Here is a 23,706-nt window from a genome sequence, read left to right on the forward strand (position 1 = left end):
TTTCGATCACCCATATCTCAGAAAGGAAAAATATTTTGTTATAAAACACAGAAGAAAAGTTTTTCAAATTAATGTTCTTAACAATATGCAACCTTCAAAATGTTGTTAAACGGCCCCTATATGGAGATAAGGGATCGGCCCCTAAAACCTTGTGTAACGTTTTTGGGTCTCGTAGCTTTAATAGTTACTTAAACAATTACGTTACATAAATTGTGTGGGTCTCTTATTTCTGAAATTTACCCAATAAATAATAGTTTTCTATAAATTTATTTATAATTGCATTAAACAGTCAAAATACAAGATAGGTGTAAATAAACAACAAAATCACTCGATGGGTAATGGGTAATAGATACGATGGGTAATGGGTAATTTACCCGATGAAAAAGTATGGGGAATCTGTGGGGGACCCAAATATACTGGGTACGAAATTTAGCATCAGACTTACCCAACCTAAATGTAAGGCACAAAACGTCTTGAGTACATATTTACCATTCTGCTGGGCGCTAAAGGCTCCATTTGAACGGGAGTGAGTTACGTAAATGTTGTACTGCACTGCACTGCTGTCGTCTGCTCAGGGGCTCGTATATATACACTTTGGTCGGTAGGTGCGAATCACCTCACGCGCAAAACATACGGTACCGTACGGATTGGCGCCATGTTTGAGGAGAATCACACTGTGATTATCTTTGCAACCAAAGTAGTGTTTACGAGTAAATATGGGACTATACTTATGGTTAATTGCTTGGATAAGTAAAAGAATTATGCCTTGAACATTTGTAGGTAAGTCTTGTTGCTGTAAATACTCCGTTTATATCACGGATGAGTTTCTCTCATTGAGGAAATTCGGGTTCATGATATACATAAGTAACAAATATTCAATACGAGCTAATATAAATACAATGCATTATCTTGATATAAATAACCTAACAACTAGGATGTATTAACGAAGAAATTAAGCTTTACATGTTACTTAGGAACAGATAGAAGGGAAAATCATGAAGCTGTATATTGACTGAAAAATCCGTAACACAGCCCCCCTTCTTCTGAACATTCGTCCCGAATGTTGTACAGGTAAGAACTCTTATGTTGAAAGTTGGCTTTCCTTATATGGGAATAAATCTCCATTTATAAAGACAACATACTCACTGAGTTCAATTACAACAATTTATGGGATAACAATAAGACATCATAAATACAATACATTAATAATAACATTTTAAACAATAACAATAATGTGAATAAACATATAACTTAACCAATTATGATAACAATTTAAGAAAATGAATAATATGACATATATATCAATAAAATGTTTCATCACAGGTACACATCAGATGCATCACAAATCCAGCACAACATCACTGATGTGAAAACAACTTGAGCATGGACTCAATTAATCTACAGAGAACGTCAATCTCATAAAACGCACATTCTTGAGAAAGTTCCTTCAGAGCAGTAACAGAAGTTGGAATAGAGATGGATGATACACAGCAGCTGTTCCTCAGGAAGTCTAATATGAAAGGGAAATGTTTTGGATTCCGGTCGATGAAGAAAGGTGTTGATGGCAGTTTTGATGATAAATTTGCAAGCAACGAGGAAGGATCTTCCCGCAGTGTGGCTCTGGTGGTGGTGAACATGGTCCCTCCAATGTTCAGGGTTACCACCTCGTCCTGCTTTGCAATGATATCTTTGACCTTTAGGGACAGCTTATTGGTAGGTATGTACGGAGTGGAAGAAGGGAGGTCCGGAACAGCATGCTCCTGTTCGGGTTCTGGATCAATAACACCGTCTGTATGAATGGACAACTGATCAGGATTGGAGCGTTTGGAGACAAGAGTTGTCTTGGAATAAATGGAATTCTTGTCCGATTCTGATAAAGCCAAGTCTTTATTAAGGTCAGGCAGGGGGATCTCCAAGGCTTTTGAAGAAGCTGGCTTCACAGATAGAGCTGCAGAAGTGGAAGTGTCGGGACTAACGGTACTGGAGGCAGAAACTGGATCCTTTGGTGTCAGAGAGTCGCCAGAAGACTTCGGAACTGGGATCTTCAAACTCATCAGAGGAATGATGGTACGTGAGGGTCCAGCAGATGGGGGGAGTCCATAGCATCGCTTCTTCTTTGGAAGAGGCTCCAAGCATTGGGCTGTCCTCTTGGATCTAGCGAGGTTGGTGTTGCCTAATTGAGAACAGACTGGTCGTTGAACTGGATTGCAGAACTTCGACCTGTTCCTCTGGAAGGTCTGGAATTCAATCGCCTCGTCGCCAGTGAACGTACCAGTTGCCTTTTTGATTAGTTGGAATGAAGACACTGGACAACCATGCTTTTGATCCGTTCTAGAAAATGTGTTGCCACAGGAGGTGCACTTATGACCGAATCCGGAGTGGACGGTCGTTATATGCCTCTCACAATGGCTGGGGAGTGAGAACTCTTTATCACAAATGGTGCAATCGTATTTCTGGATCTGAAATTCGACAAAATAAATTTTATTAGCAAGACGTAAAAGGGAAATATAATGGAAAAAGATAAAAATAATAGACGGGGATCCAATCATCATTTAGGGAAAGCAAGGTAGGTTTTCTCCCTTATATGGTTTAAGTAAGTTATGGTGGACAATTTTTGGCTTATGTTTTAGAGTTTTTCTGATTTTGTATATAACATCATTTACTCTTTTAACAATAAGGTAGGGACCAGTCCATGGTCTACATAACTTTTTTCCATGTTTCTCATATTTTGGAGAGTAAAACCAAACTGCATCACCCACTTGATACAAGTGTTGATGAATTTTTTTGCTATATTCTCTGATCATGTGTTTGGTAGATGATTGAAGTTGATTACGGGCGTGGTTATGAATAATTTGTAATTTGCTTGCTAATTCATTTGCAAATTCAGATCCATACTTTTGCTTTTGTGTTTCAGGGTCTGGGACACCAAGCACCAGATCAATGGGTAGATGGGTTGGTCTACCAAAGACCATTTCATTTGGGCTAACCTTTGTAGATTCGTGGACGGACGATCTATATGCCATCATTAAAAGGGGTATGTATTCATCCCAATCTTGTTGGGTGTCGTTGACAAAGGCTGAAAGCATGTTCTCTATCGTGCGGTTAGCACGTTCGATCATGCCGTCTGACTGTGGCCTATAAGGGGTAGTGCGGGTTTTTACAATGCCAAGTATATTGCAGATGTCTTGGAATAACTCAGACTCGAAGGATCTACCTTGGTCAGAATGTAATTCCATAGGTACACCAAATATAGATATAACTCTTTCAATAAGTATTTTGGCAATAGTGTGGGCCTTTTGGTTTTTGATAGGGAAAGCATCAACCCATTTTGTAAAGTAGTCACCCACTACAAGAAGATATGAATTTTTCTTTTTAGTAAGGGGGAGTGGACCCATAATATCTATGGCCAACCTTTCCATAGGTTCTCCCACAATATATTTTTGTAAGGGTGCTTTGGGTAATTTATGGGGGGATTTTCTTGATTGGCATAGATCGCATTTACTACAAAAGGTTTTAGCGTCTTGAGACATGTGATACCAGAAGTATCTGTCTTTGATTTTTGATAGGGTTTTTCGAACACCTAAATGACCGCCAGTGACACTGTTGTGCAATTGTTGAAATATGAGATGCTTAAGGGATTGGGGAAGGACAATTTGGTATTTCGGCTGGACACCTTCCCAAATATGAAATAAGACCCCATTTAAAAATTTGAGGGAATCGTATCTGACCCAGTAGTATTTATGGGCTTCACTAAGATGGGATATTTCTTCCCATTTAGGTCTGTCCTTGGACTTTACCCATTCTATGACGGTTTTAATGATTGGGTCTTGGTTTTGGGATTCTTTGATGTCAAGATTTTGGGCATGGGGATCAATATCGGGCAAATTATTTTGGGCGGTACTTTGAGCTCTTGTAGTTATAGCAGAGCAAGAGGGCTCATATTTCTCTTCTGCTTTATTACAGTGTTTGCAGTCAAGGGGACAGGGTCTCATAGAGAGGGCATCAGCATTGCTGTGAGATCTGCCGGCTCTATGCTCCACTTTAAATTCGTATTGTGACAATAATTCGAACCAACGAGCAATTTGGCCTTCTGGGTTTTTAAAGTTTAGGAGCCAGGTAAGTGAACCATGGTCTGTCCTAACTTTGAAGGGTCTACCATATAAATAATGGTGAAAATTTCTAATGGATTTTACAATAGCCAATAATTCTCTGCGTGTTACACAATACCGTCTTTCTGTAGCACTGAAAGTTTTACTGTAATAGCAGATGACTTTTTCCATTCCATTTTGTTCTTGGGAAAGTACTGCGCCTAAGCCGTTATTTGAAGCGTCAGTATCGAGGATGAATAATCCTTCATTGTTTGGGTAGGAGAGGATTGGGGCACTGGTAAGGGCTCGTTTGAGTTTATCAAAAGCTTCTTGGCAGTTCTCATCCCAACGAAACTCTTGTTTAGATTCTGTGAGTTTATGTAGGGGTTTTGCAATATCAGCAAACTTGTAAATAAATTTGCGATAATAAGAACATAAACCGAGAAAACTTCTGATATTTTTAACAGAGGATGGGGTTGGCCAATTTTGAACTGATTCAATTTTGGATGGGTCTGTTGCGACTCCATTTTCATCAACAATATGTCCTAAGAATGAAACTTGTTTCTGAAGTAGGTAACACTTTTTGGGGTTCATTTTTAGGTTTGCCCCTTTTAGTCTATCGAAAACTTGTTTCAGATTTATGATGTGTTCATCAAATGTCTGGGAAAGAATGATTATATCATCTAAATAGACCATACATATTTTCCAGGACAAGTTGGAGAGGACTTTCTCCATAAGCCTTTCGAAAGTAGCACCTGCATTGCAAAGACCAAGGGGCATGTTTAAGAATTGCCAATGACCACCACCAGGTATGGAAAACGCTGTTTTGGGTTTGTCATCTGGGGCCATCTGAACTTGCCAATAACCGCTTTTTAGGTCTATGGTTGAAAACCATTTTGCTCCTGCTAGGGCGTCTAGAGTAGAATCAATTCTGGGAATTGGGTAACTATCTTTAATTGTCACATCATTTAACTTTCTATAATCAATACAAAATCTTATGGACCCGTCCTTTTTCTTAACAAGGACAATCGGGGAACTCCAGGGGCTATTGGAGGTTTCTATTACTCCCTTATCTAACATATCCTCTATTTCTTTTTCGACTTCACCCATTTTAGCTAAGGGTAATCTTCTTGGGTGTTGTTTAATGGGAGGGGCATTCCCAGTATTAATTTTGTGTTCAACAAGATTGGTAAGACCCATGTCAGTTGATGTAGTGGAAAAGCTATTTTGATATTCAATAATAAGATTTTGCAATTTTTGCTTTTGTTCAAGGGTCACTTCGTTGGAGAGTTTCTCAACAATACACTGCAAGTGGTCGGGGAATTGGGGTTTAAACTCCGGGTTCAGAGTATTAAGGGTGTGGGAATCATCAGAGACTTCCCTTTCTAACACTTTGTCAACACAGTTGACTGTGGCAATTTGGGTATTTTTGTAAAGCTTGACACTTTCATCTTTCAAATTCATGTACCGAACTGCGACCTCACTGTCTACAGTTATAAGGGTTTGGGGAATCAATAATTCATACTTCTCAACAAAACTCTGGATGGGTTCTATTACTCCAACCTCATCCTTAAATAAGGGATTGTCCACCTTTGCAGGGGCAATAAATTCACAATGGGGAGGAATTTCAATATCCTCAGCAAGACTAATCTTGCTACACGACACAACTTCTACACAAGATTTACTAAAGCAGGGAATGTCTAGACCCTGTACCTTTAGTTTCATCTTCTTCACAAAAAGGTCACATGAATTCTGAGTCATAAAATCTAATCCCAATATACATGGGGTTTGTATATCAGCCACAAGAACTTTATGGGTAACTTGAAAATTTTCAAGGGATATTTGAATGGGGCATTCTCCAGAAACTGGGATTATATCACCACTTGCAGATGTAAGTTTTATTGAGACTTGGGTAAGTTGGGGCTTTTCCAGTTTTAAATTTTTATAGAATTGGGTACTGACTATGGTCACGCTAGCGCCCGTGTCAACTAGCATAGGTATTCTTTTACTCCCAATTTTTCCAATAACATATATTCCATCATTTCCCCCTTTAATATCTCCCACTAAAATTTCTTTGGGGGTAGGTGTAGGACAAAGAATCTCTTTTTCAGATTTTACTTTGTTTTTATTTTTGAGTTTAGGTTTTAGTGGGAGTGGTTGAGCCATATTTAATGGCTGTTGTTGGGGCCTGCCCCTTGAAACTGCCGACTTCCGACCCCTGAATTCGACATTGGGTAGTTTCCCTGTCTTCGAGGTTCGAAAGGTCTGGGGTTGTTGGGGTAATTGCTCCCATTGCTATGATTTCTTTGGTTTGGTGAACCCTGAGGTTTAGGTCCATAATTTGGGGGTTTTTGATTTGGGTAGTTGGGCCTATATGGTTTTTGGTAAGAACCCTGGTTTGAGTAAGATGCATGGGAATTTTGTGCAAAATTTTGAGTTGGTTTTTGGCCATTTCTTGTGAGAGCTCTGATTTCTTGGGTAAGGGACTGTAAATCTTTCCGCAAGTTTTGATTATCTTGTTTTAAAGAAGAGATAGGGTCCATTTCATTGCCATTAATTTCGTTAGAAGATCTAACTCTTTGGGCATCGGCCAGTCTGTAAGTTTCCAAACGGATGGCCAATATCTCTGCTTCATTTATATCTCTGGGTTTAGCTTCCCTTAACCTTAGTCGCATTTCTGGGTCAGGTAAGGCATCAATGAATTGATCCAGTGCCAGAATGCTTATACTAGTTTGGTCAGCTGTTGGGTATGCTTTGCGGGTTAATTTTTTAATGGATTGGGCCAGTTCGGGTAAGGTCTCATTGGAACCTCTTGTTTTGGTTTTTAGCTGGGCACGGTACATTTCAGATCTCTCGACGGAGCCATAACGTCTGTTTAATATTTTAACCAAGGAATTGAAATCCCGCCGTTGGTCTCCATTAAGTTCACTTAGTAGAGCCCGGGCACCACCCGTTAGACTGCTGGCAAGGTACAGAGATTTAGTTCTATAGTCCCACCCATGTAAGTCACACAAAATTTCAAACTGGGTAAGGTATTCATCAAAATCCTCTGACCCGTCAAACGTTTGAGGTTTTAGGGTGACATGATTGGGCCTTTGAGTGAAATGATTGGGAACTCGATTTTCATTTCTGTCCATCTCATATAATGGGAAATGGGTATTTTGTGGGTTGAAACCATAATTGTGCTCTAACTCATGCAATGGGTCTGTACGAACTTGATTCTGCCCAGGTGCTTGGGATGGGTAAATGGGTCTAGGTATAGAATTTGGAAAGTGATGATTGTCTCCCCTATCATAAATAGGACTTTTGACTTCTTTTTCCAAGTTATTAACATGCTCTCTCAATTTTTGGTACTCATTTGTCATGCCCAATAATTTTTCATTTACATTTTGCATAAGAGACATAATAACATCAAATTGATTTTGATTAACAGGTTGGGCAATGTCTGATGCCTGGGATGAGGAATAAGGATCGAGAGCGGGTGTAGCCGCCCTGTCTGCCTCCAAATGATGGGGCGTAGATGGACGGGACTTAAAAGTGACTTCAAAACTTTCTTCAGAGTCCATATTGTAAATGGGTACAAATAAAAATATTTGGTCAATAAAAATATACCCAATTAAAAAAAAAAATGTTGTTTACTTATTAATTAGTTTATGGGTAAACAGAGATAAGACAATGGAAATCCCACTTCTGACACCAGTTGTAACGTTTTTGGGTCTCGTAGCTTTAATAGTTACTTAAACAATTACGTTACATAAATTGTGTGGGTCTCTTATTTCTGAAATTTACCCAATAAATAATAGTTTTCTATAAATTTATTTATAATTGCATTAAACAGTCAAAATACAAGATAGGTGTAAATAAACAACAAAATCACTCGATGGGTAATGGGTAATAGATACGATGGGTAATGGGTAATTTACCCGATGAAACAGTATGGGGAATCTGTGGGGGACCCAAATATACTGGGTACGAAATTTAGCATCAGACTTACCCAACCTAAATGTAAGGCACAAAACGTCTTGAGTACATATTTACCATTCTGCTGGGCGCTAAAGGCTCCATTTGAACGGGAGTGAGTTACGTAAATGTTGTACTGCACTGCACTGCTGTCGTCTGCTCAGGGGCTCGTATATATACACTTTGGTCGGTAGGTGCGAATCACCTCACGCGCAAAACATACGGTACCGTACGGATTGGCGCCATGTTTGAGGAGAATCACACTGTGATTATCTTTGCAACCAAAGTAGTGTTTACGAGTAAATATGGGACTATACTTATGGTTAATTGCTTGGATAAGTAAAAGAATTATGCCTTGAACATTTGTAGGTAAGTCTTGTTGCTGTAAATACTCCGTTTATATCACGGATGAGTTTCTCTCATTGAGGAAATTCGGGTTCATGATATACATAAGTAACAAATATTCAATACGAGCTAATATAAATACAATGCATTATCTTGATATAAATAACCTAACAACTAGGATGTATTAACGAAGAAATTAAGCTTTACATGTTACTTAGGAACAGATAGAAGGGAAAATCATGAAGCTGTATATTGACTGAAAAATCCGTAACACTTGTTTCTCATATATCTCCAGAATAGTAACAAATTTCTAAGCACTTGTTGAACAAAATTTGTTTAGAATTAAATGACCTTTCATTTGATATCAAGAAAAAGGGGCTGGCCCCTAAAATTAGGGAACCAAAGGGCTCTAAAGTCTTTAATCTGTAGCCCTTTACTGAGAGATATTTTGTGTAATGTTATAGAAGCAAATATGTTTATCTCACAGTTATGTATTCAAGCAATGTAACGATTTTGTCATGTATTATGTAATTAAAGGTTTTTAGGGGACAAAAGTCAAAAATTTCGATCACCCATATCTCAGAAAGGAAAAATATTTTGTAATGCAATACAGAAGAAAAGTTGTTCAAAAAGATGTTCTTAACCATATGCAATCTTCAAAATTTCGCCAAACGGCCCCTATAAGGAGATAATGGATCGGCCCCTTAAACCTTGTTTCTCATATATCTCCAGAACGGTAACGAATTTTTAAACACTTGTTGACAAAATGTTTTCAGAATTAAATGTCCTTTCATTTGATTCCAAGAAAAAGGGACTGGCCCCTTAAAATAAGGGATCAAAGGGCTCTAAAATTTTTTATCTATAGCCCTTAAATGAGAGCCATTTTGTGAAAGGTTATTAAGGCTAGATTAGGTATAATACGTTTCTATATCCTTACAATATAATGATTTTCTCTTGCGTTACCCAATTAGGGTTTTTAGGGACCAGATGTAAACAAAATTAATCTTTTAAATCTTAATTGGAGAAAATGCAAGCATTTAAAAAAGTAATGTAATAGAACTTATAAAAAGCGATGCAATGAAGCATTAGTACTTCACTCCTTTTTCCATATCATGTTTTGTTGTCGAAAATCAAAGTCGATGACGTCATATTTTCTTCTAAAAATCGGACGGAAGACCTCCTCGTTGCTCGCAACGAGATCGTGTCTAGTTATTTTATATTTTTCCTCTGACATTTTTTGAGAGCTATAATTCAAAAACTATTTGGTCGATTGACACCAAATTGCCAGGACTGATAGAACATAGAAAGTGCTTGCGATTATAAAATTTTTATCCGATGACGTCACTTCCGGTTTGAGATTTTGAAGATTTTGTGAATTTTTAAGGACCATTTTGTCCACGTAACTCCTCCGAAACTAAAGGGTATAGAAACGTGAAACTTAAAGAAATATGTAGATGGATGTCTGTAGATAATCCTCTGTATTTGACATTGTGGAAAATGCGCACGGCGCCGAAGCTCGCCCGAGGTCGACAATTAGCACCAAAAGTTTTGGAAAAATTTCAACACGTTTTGCAAAATATCTTTTAATCTGTAGATAATTTGTTAAAACATGTAATGCAAAAGTTGTTAAGATTTACACGAGCTTTTGTGTTGTTTTAATAAAAAGGGGCTGGCCCCTTTAATTAGGGGCCAGAAGGGCTCTAAAATCTTTTAATTTTAACTCTTTACTCAGCAATAATTTGTTATTAATTAGAGAAGCAAATATGTTTATTGTACAGCTATTTATCTACACAGTACCTTATTTCAAACATGTGCTACGTAATAAGGGGTTTTAAGGGGCCAGAAGACCAAAACTTTGATCATTAATATCTTGAAAAGGAGAAATATTTTGAAAAGCAATGTTTAACAAATGTTGCTTAAAATAATGTTCTTTAGAACATGGTACCTTAAAAATTATGGTTTATGGTCCCAGTAAGGAGTTTAAGGGTCGGCCCCTAAAACACTGTTGTTCGGATATCTCCAAATCTGTCAACAATTTCTGAACACTTATTAAACAAAATATGTTCATATTTATAAGATATTTTATTTAATATTAAGAAAAAGGGACTGGCGTCTCAAATTAGGGACCGAGAGCGCTCTAAAGTCTTTATATAATAACTCTTTACTGAAAAATAATTTGTTATTGATTATAGAAGCAAAAATGTTCATTGTACAGCTGTTCATCTATACAGGACTATACTAAAGTCATATGTTACATAATTAGGGGTTTGAAGGGGCCAGAAGTACAAAACTTTGATAATTATTATCTTGAAAAGGAGAAATATTTTGAAAAGCGTTGTAGAACAAAAGTTGCTAAAAATAATGTTTTCAACAATGTGATACCAAAAACTTTTTCGTTGGTTGTCCCAGTAAGGAGTCCAAGGGTCGACCCCTAAAACACATTTGTTCCAATATCTCTATAACGGTTAACAATTCGTGAACACTTGTTGAACAAAATATGTTAATATTTCCGAGAACTTCCATTTGATATCAAGAAAAAGGGGCTTACCCCTTAACTTAGGACCCAGGAGGGCTACAAAGTCTTTTTATAGTAACCTTTTTTAGAGCGATAATTTGTAATTAATCATAAAAGCAAAAATAAGAGTTTATTAAGTTTAATTTAAACTGAAATCTGTTTTAAAGTCGGCCGATGCATGACAGAGATATAGGTGTTTAAAAATTGACTTTTTCGGAAATTTTGATTCCACATTCTTGGTAAAGAAAATAGTGTTATGTTCAAAGTTAAATTAACTCGTACCTAAAAATATCGATAATTGTTAAATCATACCTTTACACATTCGGATTTGTATTTTCTAAGTCGTTCTTGAAATTGATAATGTTTTATGTTTATTCGCACTTAGAATCATTCGGATTTTGTGAACTTGTACCAAAAATAATTCGATTTTTTTCTTTTTGTTTTATTTACTTATGTTTATTGGTTTAAGAACCCTGCTTCTTGGAGAAATTTTTATCTTTACTTTCGACATTAACGGAAGACCCACTCGTTGCTTTGCAACGAGCTTTGCTCTAGTTAGGGTCTTCCGTCTTCAGCGGAAGACCCTTCTATTATTGTAATGTTTATTTTCACTTTTCTTCTTATTATAAAGGTCTTCCGTCTTCAGCGGAAGACCCTTCTATTATTCTATTGTTTCTTTTTCACTTTTCTTATTAGGGTCTTCCGTCTTCAGCGGAAGACCCTTCTATTATTCTAGTGTTTCTTTTTCACTTTTCTTATTAGGGTCTTCCGTTTTCAACGGAAGACCCTCTTGTTATTCTTCGGTTTCTTTTTAAGGTCTTCCGTTTTCAACGGAAGACCCTCTGGTTATTCTTCGGTTTCTTTTCTTTAGGGTCTTCCGATTTCAACGGAAGACCCTCTTGTTATTCTATTGTTTTTTTTTATTATTATTATTCTTCTTGTTTTTCCTTCTGACTTCTTTTTTGCTTTATATCTCAAAAACTATTCGACCGATTTGCAAGAAATTTTTAGAGATTATGTTAAATTCTTGTCCCTTGAAGCTTTTAAAGTTTCCGTCATTAAATCACTTCCGTTTTCTAGTTACGTCATTTTCAAAATTTTCAAAAAGTGAATTTGTCCATGACTTTTCTCGTAAACGGTTGTTTATAAAGACTTGAAATTTTCTGTGATTGTAAATCTGCGGATTTACTTATGGCATTTGACCAAAAAATGTATTTTGTCACTTCCGGTCGAAACCGGAAGTGAAACAAATTTTTCGAAAAAATGAATTTTCTGATCAAATCAAAAATGAATATGTGTTTTGTAGAACTTAATAACCTGAATCTAACACTGAAAGCCGTTTTAAAATCGGACGATGCATTACAGAGATATCGGGGTTTAAAAATTGATTTTTTCGGAAATTTTGATTCCACGTTCTTGGTTAAAATAATAGCATAAAGTTATAAGTTAAATTAACTCGTACCAAAAATAATTGTTAAGTCGTACTTGAACACATTCGGACTTTTTTGTTAAGTGGTTCTTGAAATCGAAAAGGTTTTTGTTGAGTCGTACTTAAAATCATTCGGGTTTTGTTAAGTCGTATCAGGAATAATTCAATTTTTTTCATCTTTTTATTCAATTTACTCTTGTTATTGATTTAAGAGCTCTGCTTACAGGAACTTCAAGCTTTACTTCCGACATCAACGGAAGACCCTCTCGTTGCTTTGCAACGAGCTTTGCTCTAGTTATTATTATACTTTTTCCTTTTTTTCTGACTTTATTTCGGCTTCATAACTCAAAACGTTTTGAACCGATTTTTATGAAACTTTCAGAGGTTATGTGCAATCATAATGCCTCGAAGATAATAAAGTTTCTGTAGCAACGTCACTTCCGTTTTTACGTTACGTCATTTTTAAAATTTTCAAAGAGTCATTTTGTCCGCGGCTTTTTTAAAAAACGCTCTAAGATAGAAAGTTGAAATTTTTCGTGCTTATATATTGATCGTTTTGCCTCTGTAACAAGGCTGGAAATAAAAATTCGTCACTTCCGGTCGAAACCGGAAGTAAATCAAATTTTTCGAAAATTTGAGTTTTTTGATCAAATAAAAAACGTATATGTATTTTGTAGAGCTTACCAAACACTGAAAACCGTTTTAAATCGGATGACGCATAACAGAGTTATTGGGGTTTAAAAATTGCTTTTTCCGGAAATTTTGATTCCGCGTCGTTGGTTTAAAAAATAGCGTAATGTTCAAAGTAAAATTAACTCGTACTAAAAAATAATTGTTAAGTCGTACTTAAACACATTCGGATTTTTTTTTAAGTCGTTCTAGAAATCAGAAAAGTTTTTGTTAAGTCGTACTTAAAATCATTCGGATTTTGTTAAGTCGTTTCAGGAATAATTCGATTTTTTTTTCATCTTTTTATTTTAGTTACTCTTGTTGTTGGTTTAAGAGCTCTGCTTCTTACAGGAACTTCCAGCTTCACTTCCGACATTATCGCAAGACCCACTCGTTGCTTTGCAACGAGCTTTGCTCTAAATATTATTTTTATTCTTTTTTTGTCTTACAAATTTTGTGCAGGCGATTTCTCAGAGATGGCACGATCGATTTCTCTCAAATTTTTAGGACTTAAGCCTCGTTATCTGAATTTTGTACCGCTGCAACAGATTTTGAAAATTCACTTCCGGTCGGAAGTTATCGTCGTTTTACGATTTTTAAAAGTCAATTTTGTCGGCGATGTTTCTCAAAAACGAGTAAAGATAGAGAACTGAAATTTTCGGAGATGATAGATCTAGCAATTTGCTGGTGTACCTCGGTCAAGAGAATGTCGACCGTCACTTCCGGTCGGCACCGGAAGCAAATTTAAAAAATTAAAATTTTCAACTTTTTTTTTTTATATATATTTTCCAATTAGCTGATAGTGACCCTTTTCCTGATTCAGAATATGTAATTTGTTTTAAAATCGATCAAGGCATTCTCGAGAAATTAAGCGTCAAAGTTCTGAAGCGAGAGTCCGAGTAACTCAGTCGATAGAGTCGTGGACATGGCCAAGGCGACCCGGGTTCGAGCCCTGAGTACCGACTTTTTTACCCCCTCCTTTTGTGTTTAGATCCGATTTTTTTATCTTTAAAATGATGGATTCTGTTCTTTTCCGTTTTGAGTTTGTAAAAGAAGTTACAATAATAGCGCTTTTCCCCGTATTTGCGTATTGAGATCCATAGCTATGTATTTATACTGAAATAAAGTTAACAAATTGAAAAATGTCAATAGTTAACTCTTTAAAACAACGTTTATACATTGTTCTAACCTATGTATTTTATTTAGAAATTGTGTAATATGTCATATTTAGAATTTAATATTCTTCTTTAAATATAGAAGTCACCGACCGACCCCCCCCCCCTTCCAATCATCAAATCATTAAGTTTTTCTGGCCTGATTTTACTTGATCTTTGATCTTGGACCTTCAATTTCAAATTAGTACCATTCTAGATTTCTGTGCTAATTACCAGACTGATTCGTTCATTATTAACAGTTATGCATTTTTTGGCATTTGAGTTTCAATTGTCGTGTTTGACATGTGCTGTAGAAAAAAATGCTAACTCCCGAGTCCTTCACTCAATTCTAATGAAAATTCGTGTAAATGTACCTCGGACCCCATTCTTATTGTCTGTCAAATTTGCAGCGGATTGATCAATTAAGTAAAATCCTGAGATCAAACGGCGCTTATTGCCTATACGCCAAAATACAATTTACGCAGTACACGCACCGACCCCCCCCCCTTCCATTTCACAAAGTGATTTAGTTTTTCTGGCCTGATTTCACTGGATCTATCATCTTGAACCTTTATTTTCAGCCTAGTACCATTCTAAATTACTGTACTAATGACCAGACCAATTCGTTCATTTTTAATAGAGTTATGAATTTTTGGGCATTTGAGTTTCGATTGGCTTGCTTGACATGTACTGTAGAAAAAAATTCTAACTCCCGTGCCCTTCACTCAATCCTAATGAAATTTTGTGTAAATGTACCTTGGACCCCATTCTTATTGTCTGCCAAATATGCAGCGGATTGAACAATTAAGAAGAAATTCCTGAGATCAAGCGGCGAGTATAGCCTGTACGAGGACTTAAAATTTACACAGTACAAGGGATGTAAGCAGCCGCGTAATATTTCTGTTGCATGTATATTTCTTGTTTTCCGTTTAGTCTGTATCTAAGATAGCATGTGAACTACTTATGAATGTTAAAACCGTGGAAATTACTGTCATCAAATTTTTACCGAATAAACTTACGTGTTACTGACTTCGTTATTTCTACTTTTATAAAGATTTTTTTTTATCAATCCTGTTGAAATAAAACAGTCAAACACAATAGTGAACGACACGAAAAAAAATCTCAACACTGAAATACAGGTGTAAAATGCATCAGTCATTGTTTTAGGACTTCTTCCCCTAATTGTCGTTAACCGAATCCAAGATCCACACCTCAAAATTCTACTTTCGATTTATTTACGACGAAAATCAAGCTCGGGTCTTTTCACCCCCCTCCAGACAAAAACACGCATCAATATTTCAAATGACCTCGCACTGTTACCAAACCTGAATAGTCAGACATCTCACACATCGTTTTTCATCTCATACAAAAATTCAGCTCCTGTCCCGGGCGGAAACACCCCGAATTCAAAGAGAAATTCGGGAATTATTTCGCGTCAGCCGATATCTACCAACATAAATTTTCATTAGCGTTTAATATGTTATTGGAGTTTTATTTCACGCATCTCTTCCTCCAAAACATGCAATGGCTCCGTTATCTTATTAATTTGCGATAAATAAAAATGTGCATATATAATAAATGATGTTTAATAAAATTAACACATGCAGAATTCTTACTCTTTGTAGGAGAGGATATCCATAATTACATTAAAACATTTACACGTACAAGTACACGTTAAATCTGCTAAACAAGAAAAGTAATTGAGCTGGTACGCGTAGTTCTAACTTGTAACCTACACATACAAGTACACGTACACGTTGGTCTGCTAAACCTCTCTAATATCTTGTTATAACGGAAGAATTTTTATTTTCTAAGATATAACCCTTCTTCCACTTTAAGTTTTTTTTAATATGAATTATGATTTATGTTACTTTCTGTATACTGCAGCAGTAAAAATTACAATAGTGTAAAGACTATTTCACAAATAATAAAAAAATATACTGAAAAACTTTAATCGACAAGGGGGTCATTATTCTACAGGGGTCACTTTTCTTCATGTGGAGTGTGCTCATTTTTATGAAAATGACACTTATTCTTCAGGCACAGGGGTCATTTTTCTACGTAGAATAATGACCGGGGGTCATTTTTTGCGTAGAATAATGACGTCGAAAAATGACCCCCGGTCATTATTCTACGGGGGTAATTATTCTTCATTACACCGGCGCTAGCAATTATGATTGTTATGTCTATACAAATGCTATGCTGCAACATCAAAACGTTTGCTTTAATACAGTTACTAATATCTGACCGGAACTGAATAACATTATTCAATGGAATGCTGTATAGGCCAGTTGGGGGGGGGGGGGGGGGGGGGTGACGAATTTTTTCGATAGTTGCAAGATTTAAGTTGCTTAACTCCATCCCGAAGAAGTCTTAATTATATAAAATTACAAATATCTTACACTGGATGATGACTTGTACTTGAGAAGACTTTACTTTCCCTTCCACTCCGCTGGCTTCACATTGATATACCCCAGACATCCTTCGGTCCCGCCTTATATCGATGACTGGATTGTAACTATCTTCTTGTTCTCCATCTTTATACCAAGCTATTTTACACAAAGGGTTACAGTCTGACGAGCAATTTAGGGGAATTTTCCTTGAAGTGTCCTCCGTCTCAGTTACATCACCAGAAATTGTCTGATGATTTCTCAAGATAGTTGCAGCTCTTGGTCCATCTTCAAGTTGAAAATACGATACTTAACTTAATATCTCAATATCTCAATCTCGATATGGGGACTAACATGACATCATACAAGTAGACTAGCTGCGGCCGAGATTATTCATTTTATCAGATTGAATAACAATTTTGGTATTGATTCAGAGGTTTGAATCTCAAATTTTACATCATATGACAAGTCGAATTCACTAAAGTATGGCCAACGTTATTGTTTTCTTCACATTTGAATGATTTTTTTTTTAATGTAAAATAAGTAGATTAAAATTGATGAAAGGGGAACAATCCAAGGTAGATTTCTCCATTGACTATCATTTTTTCACAAGGGGTGCCTTTCGTATAAATGTTTATATTCATATTAACAAATATTTTCCTTTTTGACATTATCTGAGCAAATTGTTGTTATTTCTACATTCATGAATTTCCACTTTGACTTGGTCAAAAGGTCACTGTAGCGCATTCATGAATGATCACAAATATGCGATCCCCCTTCCCCCCGGCAAACACACTAATCCTTCGGACAGGAACTTCAAGCTTTACTTCCGACATCAACGGAAGACCCACTCGTTGCTTTGCAACGAGCTTTGCTCTAGTTATTATTATACTTTTTCTTTTTTTTCTGACTTCTTTTCGGCTTCATAACTCAAAATGTTTTGAACCGATTTTTATGAAACTTTCAGAGGTTATGTGCAATCATAATGCCTCGAAGATAATAAAGTTTCTATAGCAACGTCACTTCCGTTTTTACGTTACGTCATTTTAAAAATTTTCAAAGAGTCATTTTGTCCGCGGCTTTTTTCAAAAACGCTTCAAGATAGAAAGTTGAAATTTTTCGTGCTTATATATTGATCGTTTTGCCTCTGTAACAAGGCTGGAAATAAAAATTCGTCACTTCCGGTCGAAACCGGAAGTAAATCAAATTTTTCGAAAATTTGAGTTTTTTGATCAAATAAAAAACGTATATGTATTTTGTAGAGCTTACCAAACACTGAAAACCGTTTTAAATCGGATGACGCATAACAGAGTTATTGGGGTTTAAAAATTGCTTTTTCCGGAAATTTTGATTCCGCGTCGTTGGTTTAAAAAATAGCGTAATGTTCAAAGTAAAATTAACTCGTACTAAAAAATAATTGTTAAGTCGTACTTAAAGGACAGGTGACACAAAATCATTTTCTTATAAAAACATTTTCTTTGATAAATATAAATCAGTTTATAACTAGTTTTCTATTTGACTAGCATCAGATAAGAACACACAGCTCAATTAAGTGTGCAGAAAATCCTAGCTGCAGCTGATCTCCGAGTTTTGCCGATCTTTAATGAGATAAGAAACCCATGTGCGTTATTCGTCAAAGATGACATAGTCAGCTATGGCTACATAGTAAACAGAGCAATGGACGAGGATTTATTTACACGTACAGGATAGTGTATTTGTGTTGCAAATGATGATTTTGAAATAAAGCACTATCAGATTAAAGTGAATTTATTAAAAGCATATTTTATTGAAAAGTTTAGTGTATGAACCCTCTCCTGAAAATAAAGTAGTAAGATTATAGAATGTACAAGATTCCATGTTGTATTATTGGTTAATGGAGTTTTTGAGAAATTTTGTGTACATAAGATAGTGGTAACAGAAATTGAAAAAAAGTAATTAAATTAGAAAGAATCTGAAGATTCTGTGATTGATAATCATTTATAGCAGATTATCATCCTGTCAGCCAGACAGGCAACCACTAGTTCAGATTGTCAGTATTCAGTAAAGTTTGAAATATATTGTTTGAATATGCATATTAATCCAATCTTGCAGATCCAAAACATTGATTTGAATAAGTTCATATTAATCTAAATATTTTTTTTCTTAAAAAAAAACCTCAAATGGGAGCACGATGAGTTATACATATAAATCCTTTTTTGTGTACTATTTGTAACAATTGCCCAATTTGGTGTTGCTGTAATAATATCCTCTGAATCTAATGTAAGTATATAAGAAGTCATCAGTGTGCATAACAGCTCGTTTTTGGGCTTCTTTTTTTTTTTTTAGGTTTGATCAATAGAGAATAAATTATACACAACTCAGAAGTACTACGGTACCAAAAATGATCTTCATAAACTATTAAAAGAAAGATCAAATTACATTTGGATAAAATTCAAGGAGTCTGAGATTAATACGTTTTTAAAACCTGAATACATGTTAAAAAACTACTGTTCAGTCTTTAGTGATTATGAAAATTGGTAGTTCTTTTAATTAAATTTCAATAAACAAACATGATCAAATACCATACTAAAAAATGAAATTAAAAGATGTTTCGGTTATTAGTATTGAGATTAAGGTAGACCCCTGATTTTGTGTAACTAAAGAAATTTACAAACATATTATTATTTGCTTACAGGTACCAGGATTTCTGGTAATACTTCTTAAATCAAAAAATCCATTATTAAGTCCAATTAACTTAATTAGGGTTTATTTAGGGTTTAAGATCCAGTGAAATTCCTGGTTACAAAAAGTCTCTATACATTATCACTTACTAAGTGTTGACAAAACAAAATCCTTTCTTTAGAAACAATGAATCCATGTTTTTGATGATTTTTATCTTTTAAAAATTTGATGATTTTTATCTTTTAAAAATTTGATGATTTTTATCTTTTAAAAATTTGATGATTTTTATCTTTTAAAAATCCCATCTGACATATTTTTTCCAGCATGAAGTATATAGATCAATGAAAAGTTAACAGAACAGGTCACAATTTTTACTCCTATTCATAATTGCTGAGGAAACAGAAATGGGGTTTCTAAGCTTCGAATAACTCTATTTATGTACTGAGTTCTCAAACTTTTAATAGCAATGAGCAAAAGTTAATGACTTCAGATTTTAGATAAGAGCAATTTAGAAATCCCTATGGTTGAAAGATACAGCGAATGGGCAGTGTGTCGGCTATTACGTCGCACCGGAGGTTTCCGATCTCAGAGGCTTCAGATATGCATATTGAGGTCACGCGTCTTATCAGCTCAGTAATTCAGCAATAGCTGTGAAACAGATGGGAGTAGTAAGGAAAATTTTGCAGAAATAGTATCCCACTCACAATTCAACTTATTGGTCAATGTTTTTGTGATTGTGTCACCTGTCCTTTAAACACATTCGGATTTTTTTTTAAGTCGTTCTAGAAATCAGAAAAGTTTTTGTTAAGTCGTACTTAAAATCATTCGGATTTTGTTAAGTCGTTTCAGGAATAATTCGATTTTTTTTTCATCTTTTTATTTTAGTTACTCTTGTTGTTGGTTTAAGAGCTCTGCTTCTTACAGGAAATTCCAGCTTTACCTCCGACATTATTGCAAGACCCACTCGTTGCTTTGCAACGAGCTTTGCTCTAAATATTATTTTTATTCTTTTTTTGTCTTACAAATTTTGTGCAGGCGATTTCTCAGAGATGGCACGATCGATTTCTCTCAAATTTTTAGGACTTAAGCCTCGTTATCTGAATTTTGTACCGCTGCAACAGATTTTGAAAATTCACTTCCGGTCGGAAGTTATCGTCGTTTTACGATTTTTAAAAGTCAATTTTGTCGGCGATGTTTCTCAAAAACGAGTAAAGATAGAGAACTGAAATTTTTGGAGATGATAGATCTAGCAATTTGCTGGTGTACCTCGGTCAAGAGAATGTCGACCGTCACTTCCGGTCGGCACCGGAAGCAAATTTAAAAAATGAAAATTTTCAACTTTTTTTTTTATATATATTTTCCAATTAGCTGATAGTGACCCTTTTCCTGATTCAGAATATGTAATTTGTTTTAAAATCGATCAAGGCATTCTCGAGAAATTAAGCGTCAAAGTTCTGAAGCGAGAGTCCGAGTAACTCAGTCGATAGAGTCGTGGACATGGCCAAGGCGACCCGGGTTCGAGCCCTGAGTACCGACTTTTTTACCCCCTCCTTTTGTGTTTAGATCCGATTTTTTTATCTTTAAAATGATGGATTCTGTTCTTTTCCGTTTTGAGTTTGTAAAAGAAGTTACAATAATAGCGCTTTTCCCCGTATTTGCGTATTGAGATCCATAGCTATGTATTTATACTGAAATAAAGTTAACAAATTGAAAAATGTCAATAGTTAACTCTTTAAAACAACGTTTATACATTGTTCTAACCTATGTATTTTATTTAGAAATTGTGTAATATGTCATATTTAGAATTTAATATTCTTCTTTAAATATAGAAGTCACCGACCGACCCCCCCCCCTTCCAATCATCAAATCATTAAGTTTTTCTGGCCTGATTTTACTTGATCTTTGATCTTGGACCTTCAATTTCAAATTAGTACCATTCTAGATTTCTGTGCTAATTACCAGACTGATTCGTTCATTATTAACAGTTATGCATTTTTTGGCATTTGAGTTTCAATTGTCGTGTTTGACATGTGCTGTAGAAAAAAATGCTAACTCCCGAGTCCTTCACTCAATTCTAATGAAAATTCGTGTAAATGTACCTCGGACCCCATTCTTATTGTCTGTCAAATTTGCAGCGGATTGATCAATTAAGTAAAATCCTGAGATCAAACGGCGCTTATTGCCTATACGCCAAAATACAATTTACGCAGTACACGCACCGACCCCCCCCCCCTTCCATTTCACAAAGTGATTTAGTTTTTCTGGCCTGATTTCACTGGATCTATCATCTTGAACCTTTATTTTCAGCCTAGTACCATTCTAAATTACTGTACTAATGACCAGACCAATTCGTTCATTTTTAATAGAGTTATGAATTTTTGGGCATTTGAGTTTCGATTGGCTTGCTTGACATGTACTGTAGAAAAAAATTCTAACTCCCGTGCCCTTCACTCAATCCTAATGAAATTTTGTGTAAATGTACCTTGGACCCCATTCTTATTGTCTGCCAAATATGCAGCGGATTGAACAATTAAGAAGAAATTCCTGAGATCAAGCGGCGAGTATAGCCTGTACGAGGACTTAAAATTTACACAGTACAAGGGATGTAAGCAGCCGCGTAATATTTCTGTTGCATGTATATTTCTTGTTTTCCGTTTAGTCTGTATCTAAGATAGCATGTGAACTACTTATGAATGTTAAAACCGTGGAAATTACTGTCATCAAATTTTTACCGAATAAACTTACGTGTTACTGACTTCGTTATTTCTACTTTTATAAAGATTTTTTTTTATCAATCCTGTTGAAATAAAACAGTCAAACACAATAGTGAACGACACGAAAAAAAATCTCAACACTGAAATACAGGTGTAAAATGCATCAGTCATTGTTTTAGGACTTCTTCCCCTAATTGTCGTTAACCGAATCCAAGATCCACACCTCAAAATTCTACTTTCGATTTATTTACGACGAAAATCAAGCTCGGGTCTTTTCACCCCCCTCCAGACAAAAACACGCATCAATATTTCAAATGACCTCGCACTGTTACCAAACCTGAATAGTCAGACATCTCACACATCGTTTTTCATCTCATACAAAAATTCAGCTCCTGTCCCGGGCGGAAACACCCCGAATTCAAAGAGAAATTCGGGAATTATTTCGCGTCAGCCGATATCTACCAACATAAATTTTCATTAGCGTTTAATATGTTATTGGAGTTTTATTTCACGCATCTCTTCCTCCAAAACATGCAATGGCTCCGTTATCTTATTAATTTGCGATAAATAAAAATGTGCATATATAATAAATGATGTTTAATAAAATTAACACATGCAGAATTCTTACTCTTTGTAGGAGAGGATATCCATAATTACATTAAAACATTTACACGTACAAGTACACGTTAAATCTGCTAAACAAGAAAAGTAATTGAGCTGGTACGCGTAGTTCTAACTTGTAACCTACACATACAAGTACACGTACACGTTGGTCTGCTAAACCTCTCTAATATCTTGTTATAACGGAAGAATTTTTATTTTCTAAGATATAACCCTTCTTCCACTTTAAGTTTTTTTTAATATGAATTATGATTTATGTTACTTTCTGTATACTGCAGCAGTAAAAATTACAATAGTGTAAAGACTATTTCACAAATAATAAAAAAATATACTGAAAAACTTTAATCGACAAGGGGGTCATTATTCTACAGGGGTCACTTTTCTTCATGTGGAGTGTGCTCATTTTTATGAAAATGACACTTATTCTTCAGGCACAGGGGTCATTTTTCTACGTAGAATAATGACCGGGGGTCATTTTTTGCGTAGAATAATGACGTCGAAAAATGACCCCCGGTCATTATTCTACGGGGGTAATTATTCTTCATTACACCGGCGCTAGCAATTATGATTGTTATGTCTATACAAATGCTATGCTGCAACATCAAAACGTTTGCTTTAATACAGTTACTAATATCTGACCGGAACTGAATAACATTATTCAATGGAATGCTGTATAGGCCAGTTGGGGGGGGGGGGGGTGACGAATTTTTTCGATAGTTGCAAGATTTAAGTTGCTTAACTCCATCCCGAAGAAGTCTTAATTATATAAAATTACAAATATCTTACACTGGATGATGACTTGTACTTGAGAAGACTTTACTTTCCCTTCCACTCCGCTGGCTTCACATTGATATACCCCAGACATCCTTCGGTCCCGCCTTATATCGATGACTGGATTGTAACTATCTTCTTGTTCTCCATCTTTATACCAAGCTATTTTACACAAAGGGTTACAGTCTGACGAGCAATTTAGGGGAATTTTCCTTGAAGTGTCCTCCGTCTCAGTTACATCACCAGAAATTGTCTGATGATTTCTCAAGATAGTTGCAGCTCTTGGTCCATCTTCAAGTTGAAAATACGATACTTAACTTAATATCTCAATATCTCAATCTCGATATGGGGACTAACATGACATCATACAAGTAGACTAGCTGCGGCCG

At 35.6% G+C, this 23,706-nt stretch overlaps 2 protein-coding genes and 1 long non-coding RNA gene across 3 annotated transcripts in view; 1 reads left to right on the plus strand and 2 right to left on the minus strand.

The window, feature by feature from the left end:
- Positions 1 to 1,324: 1,324 nt before the first annotated feature.
- Positions 1,325 to 2,561, minus strand: LOC128191165 (uncharacterized). Its single transcript, XM_052863251.1, has one exon. The coding sequence runs from the start codon at positions 2,550 to 2,552 to the stop codon at positions 1,359 to 1,361; it is 1,194 nt and encodes a 397-aa protein (XP_052719211.1). The 5' UTR covers positions 2,553 to 2,561; the 3' UTR covers positions 1,325 to 1,358.
- Positions 2,562 to 2,581: 20 nt separating this feature from the next.
- Positions 2,582 to 4,791, plus strand: LOC128191170 (uncharacterized). The gene is made up of 3 exons (XR_008244422.1): positions 2,582 to 3,034; positions 3,964 to 4,116; positions 4,556 to 4,791. It is a non-coding gene; the product is annotated as an uncharacterized LOC128191170 (long non-coding RNA).
- An 11,566-nt stretch (positions 4,792 to 16,357) lies between these two features.
- The window catches only part of LOC128191233 (hemicentin-2-like), a 30,331-nt gene continuing 22,982 nt past the window's right edge, over positions 16,358 to 23,706 (minus strand). The window contains exons 3-5 of the mRNA XM_052863325.1: positions 23,333 to 23,608; positions 16,563 to 16,838; positions 16,358 to 16,362 (exon numbers count right to left, since the gene is read on the minus strand). Of these exons, the coding sequence (XP_052719285.1) occupies positions 16,358 to 16,362; positions 16,563 to 16,838; positions 23,333 to 23,608 (557 nt within the window). The remainder of the gene's footprint in view (positions 16,363 to 16,562; positions 16,839 to 23,332; positions 23,609 to 23,706) is intronic.

The sequence above is a fragment of the Crassostrea angulata genome, chromosome 7 (genome assembly GCF_025612915.1).
Source record: "Crassostrea angulata isolate pt1a10 chromosome 7, ASM2561291v2, whole genome shotgun sequence".
NCBI classification, from domain to species: domain Eukaryota; kingdom Metazoa; phylum Mollusca; class Bivalvia; order Ostreida; family Ostreidae; genus Magallana; species Magallana angulata.

What these genes read in the sequence shown, in the direction of transcription:
- LOC128191165 (XM_052863251.1), bottom strand. Translation starts at nt 2,552, where the DNA reads ATGATGATTGGATCCCCGTCTATTATTTTTATCTTTTTCCATTATATT.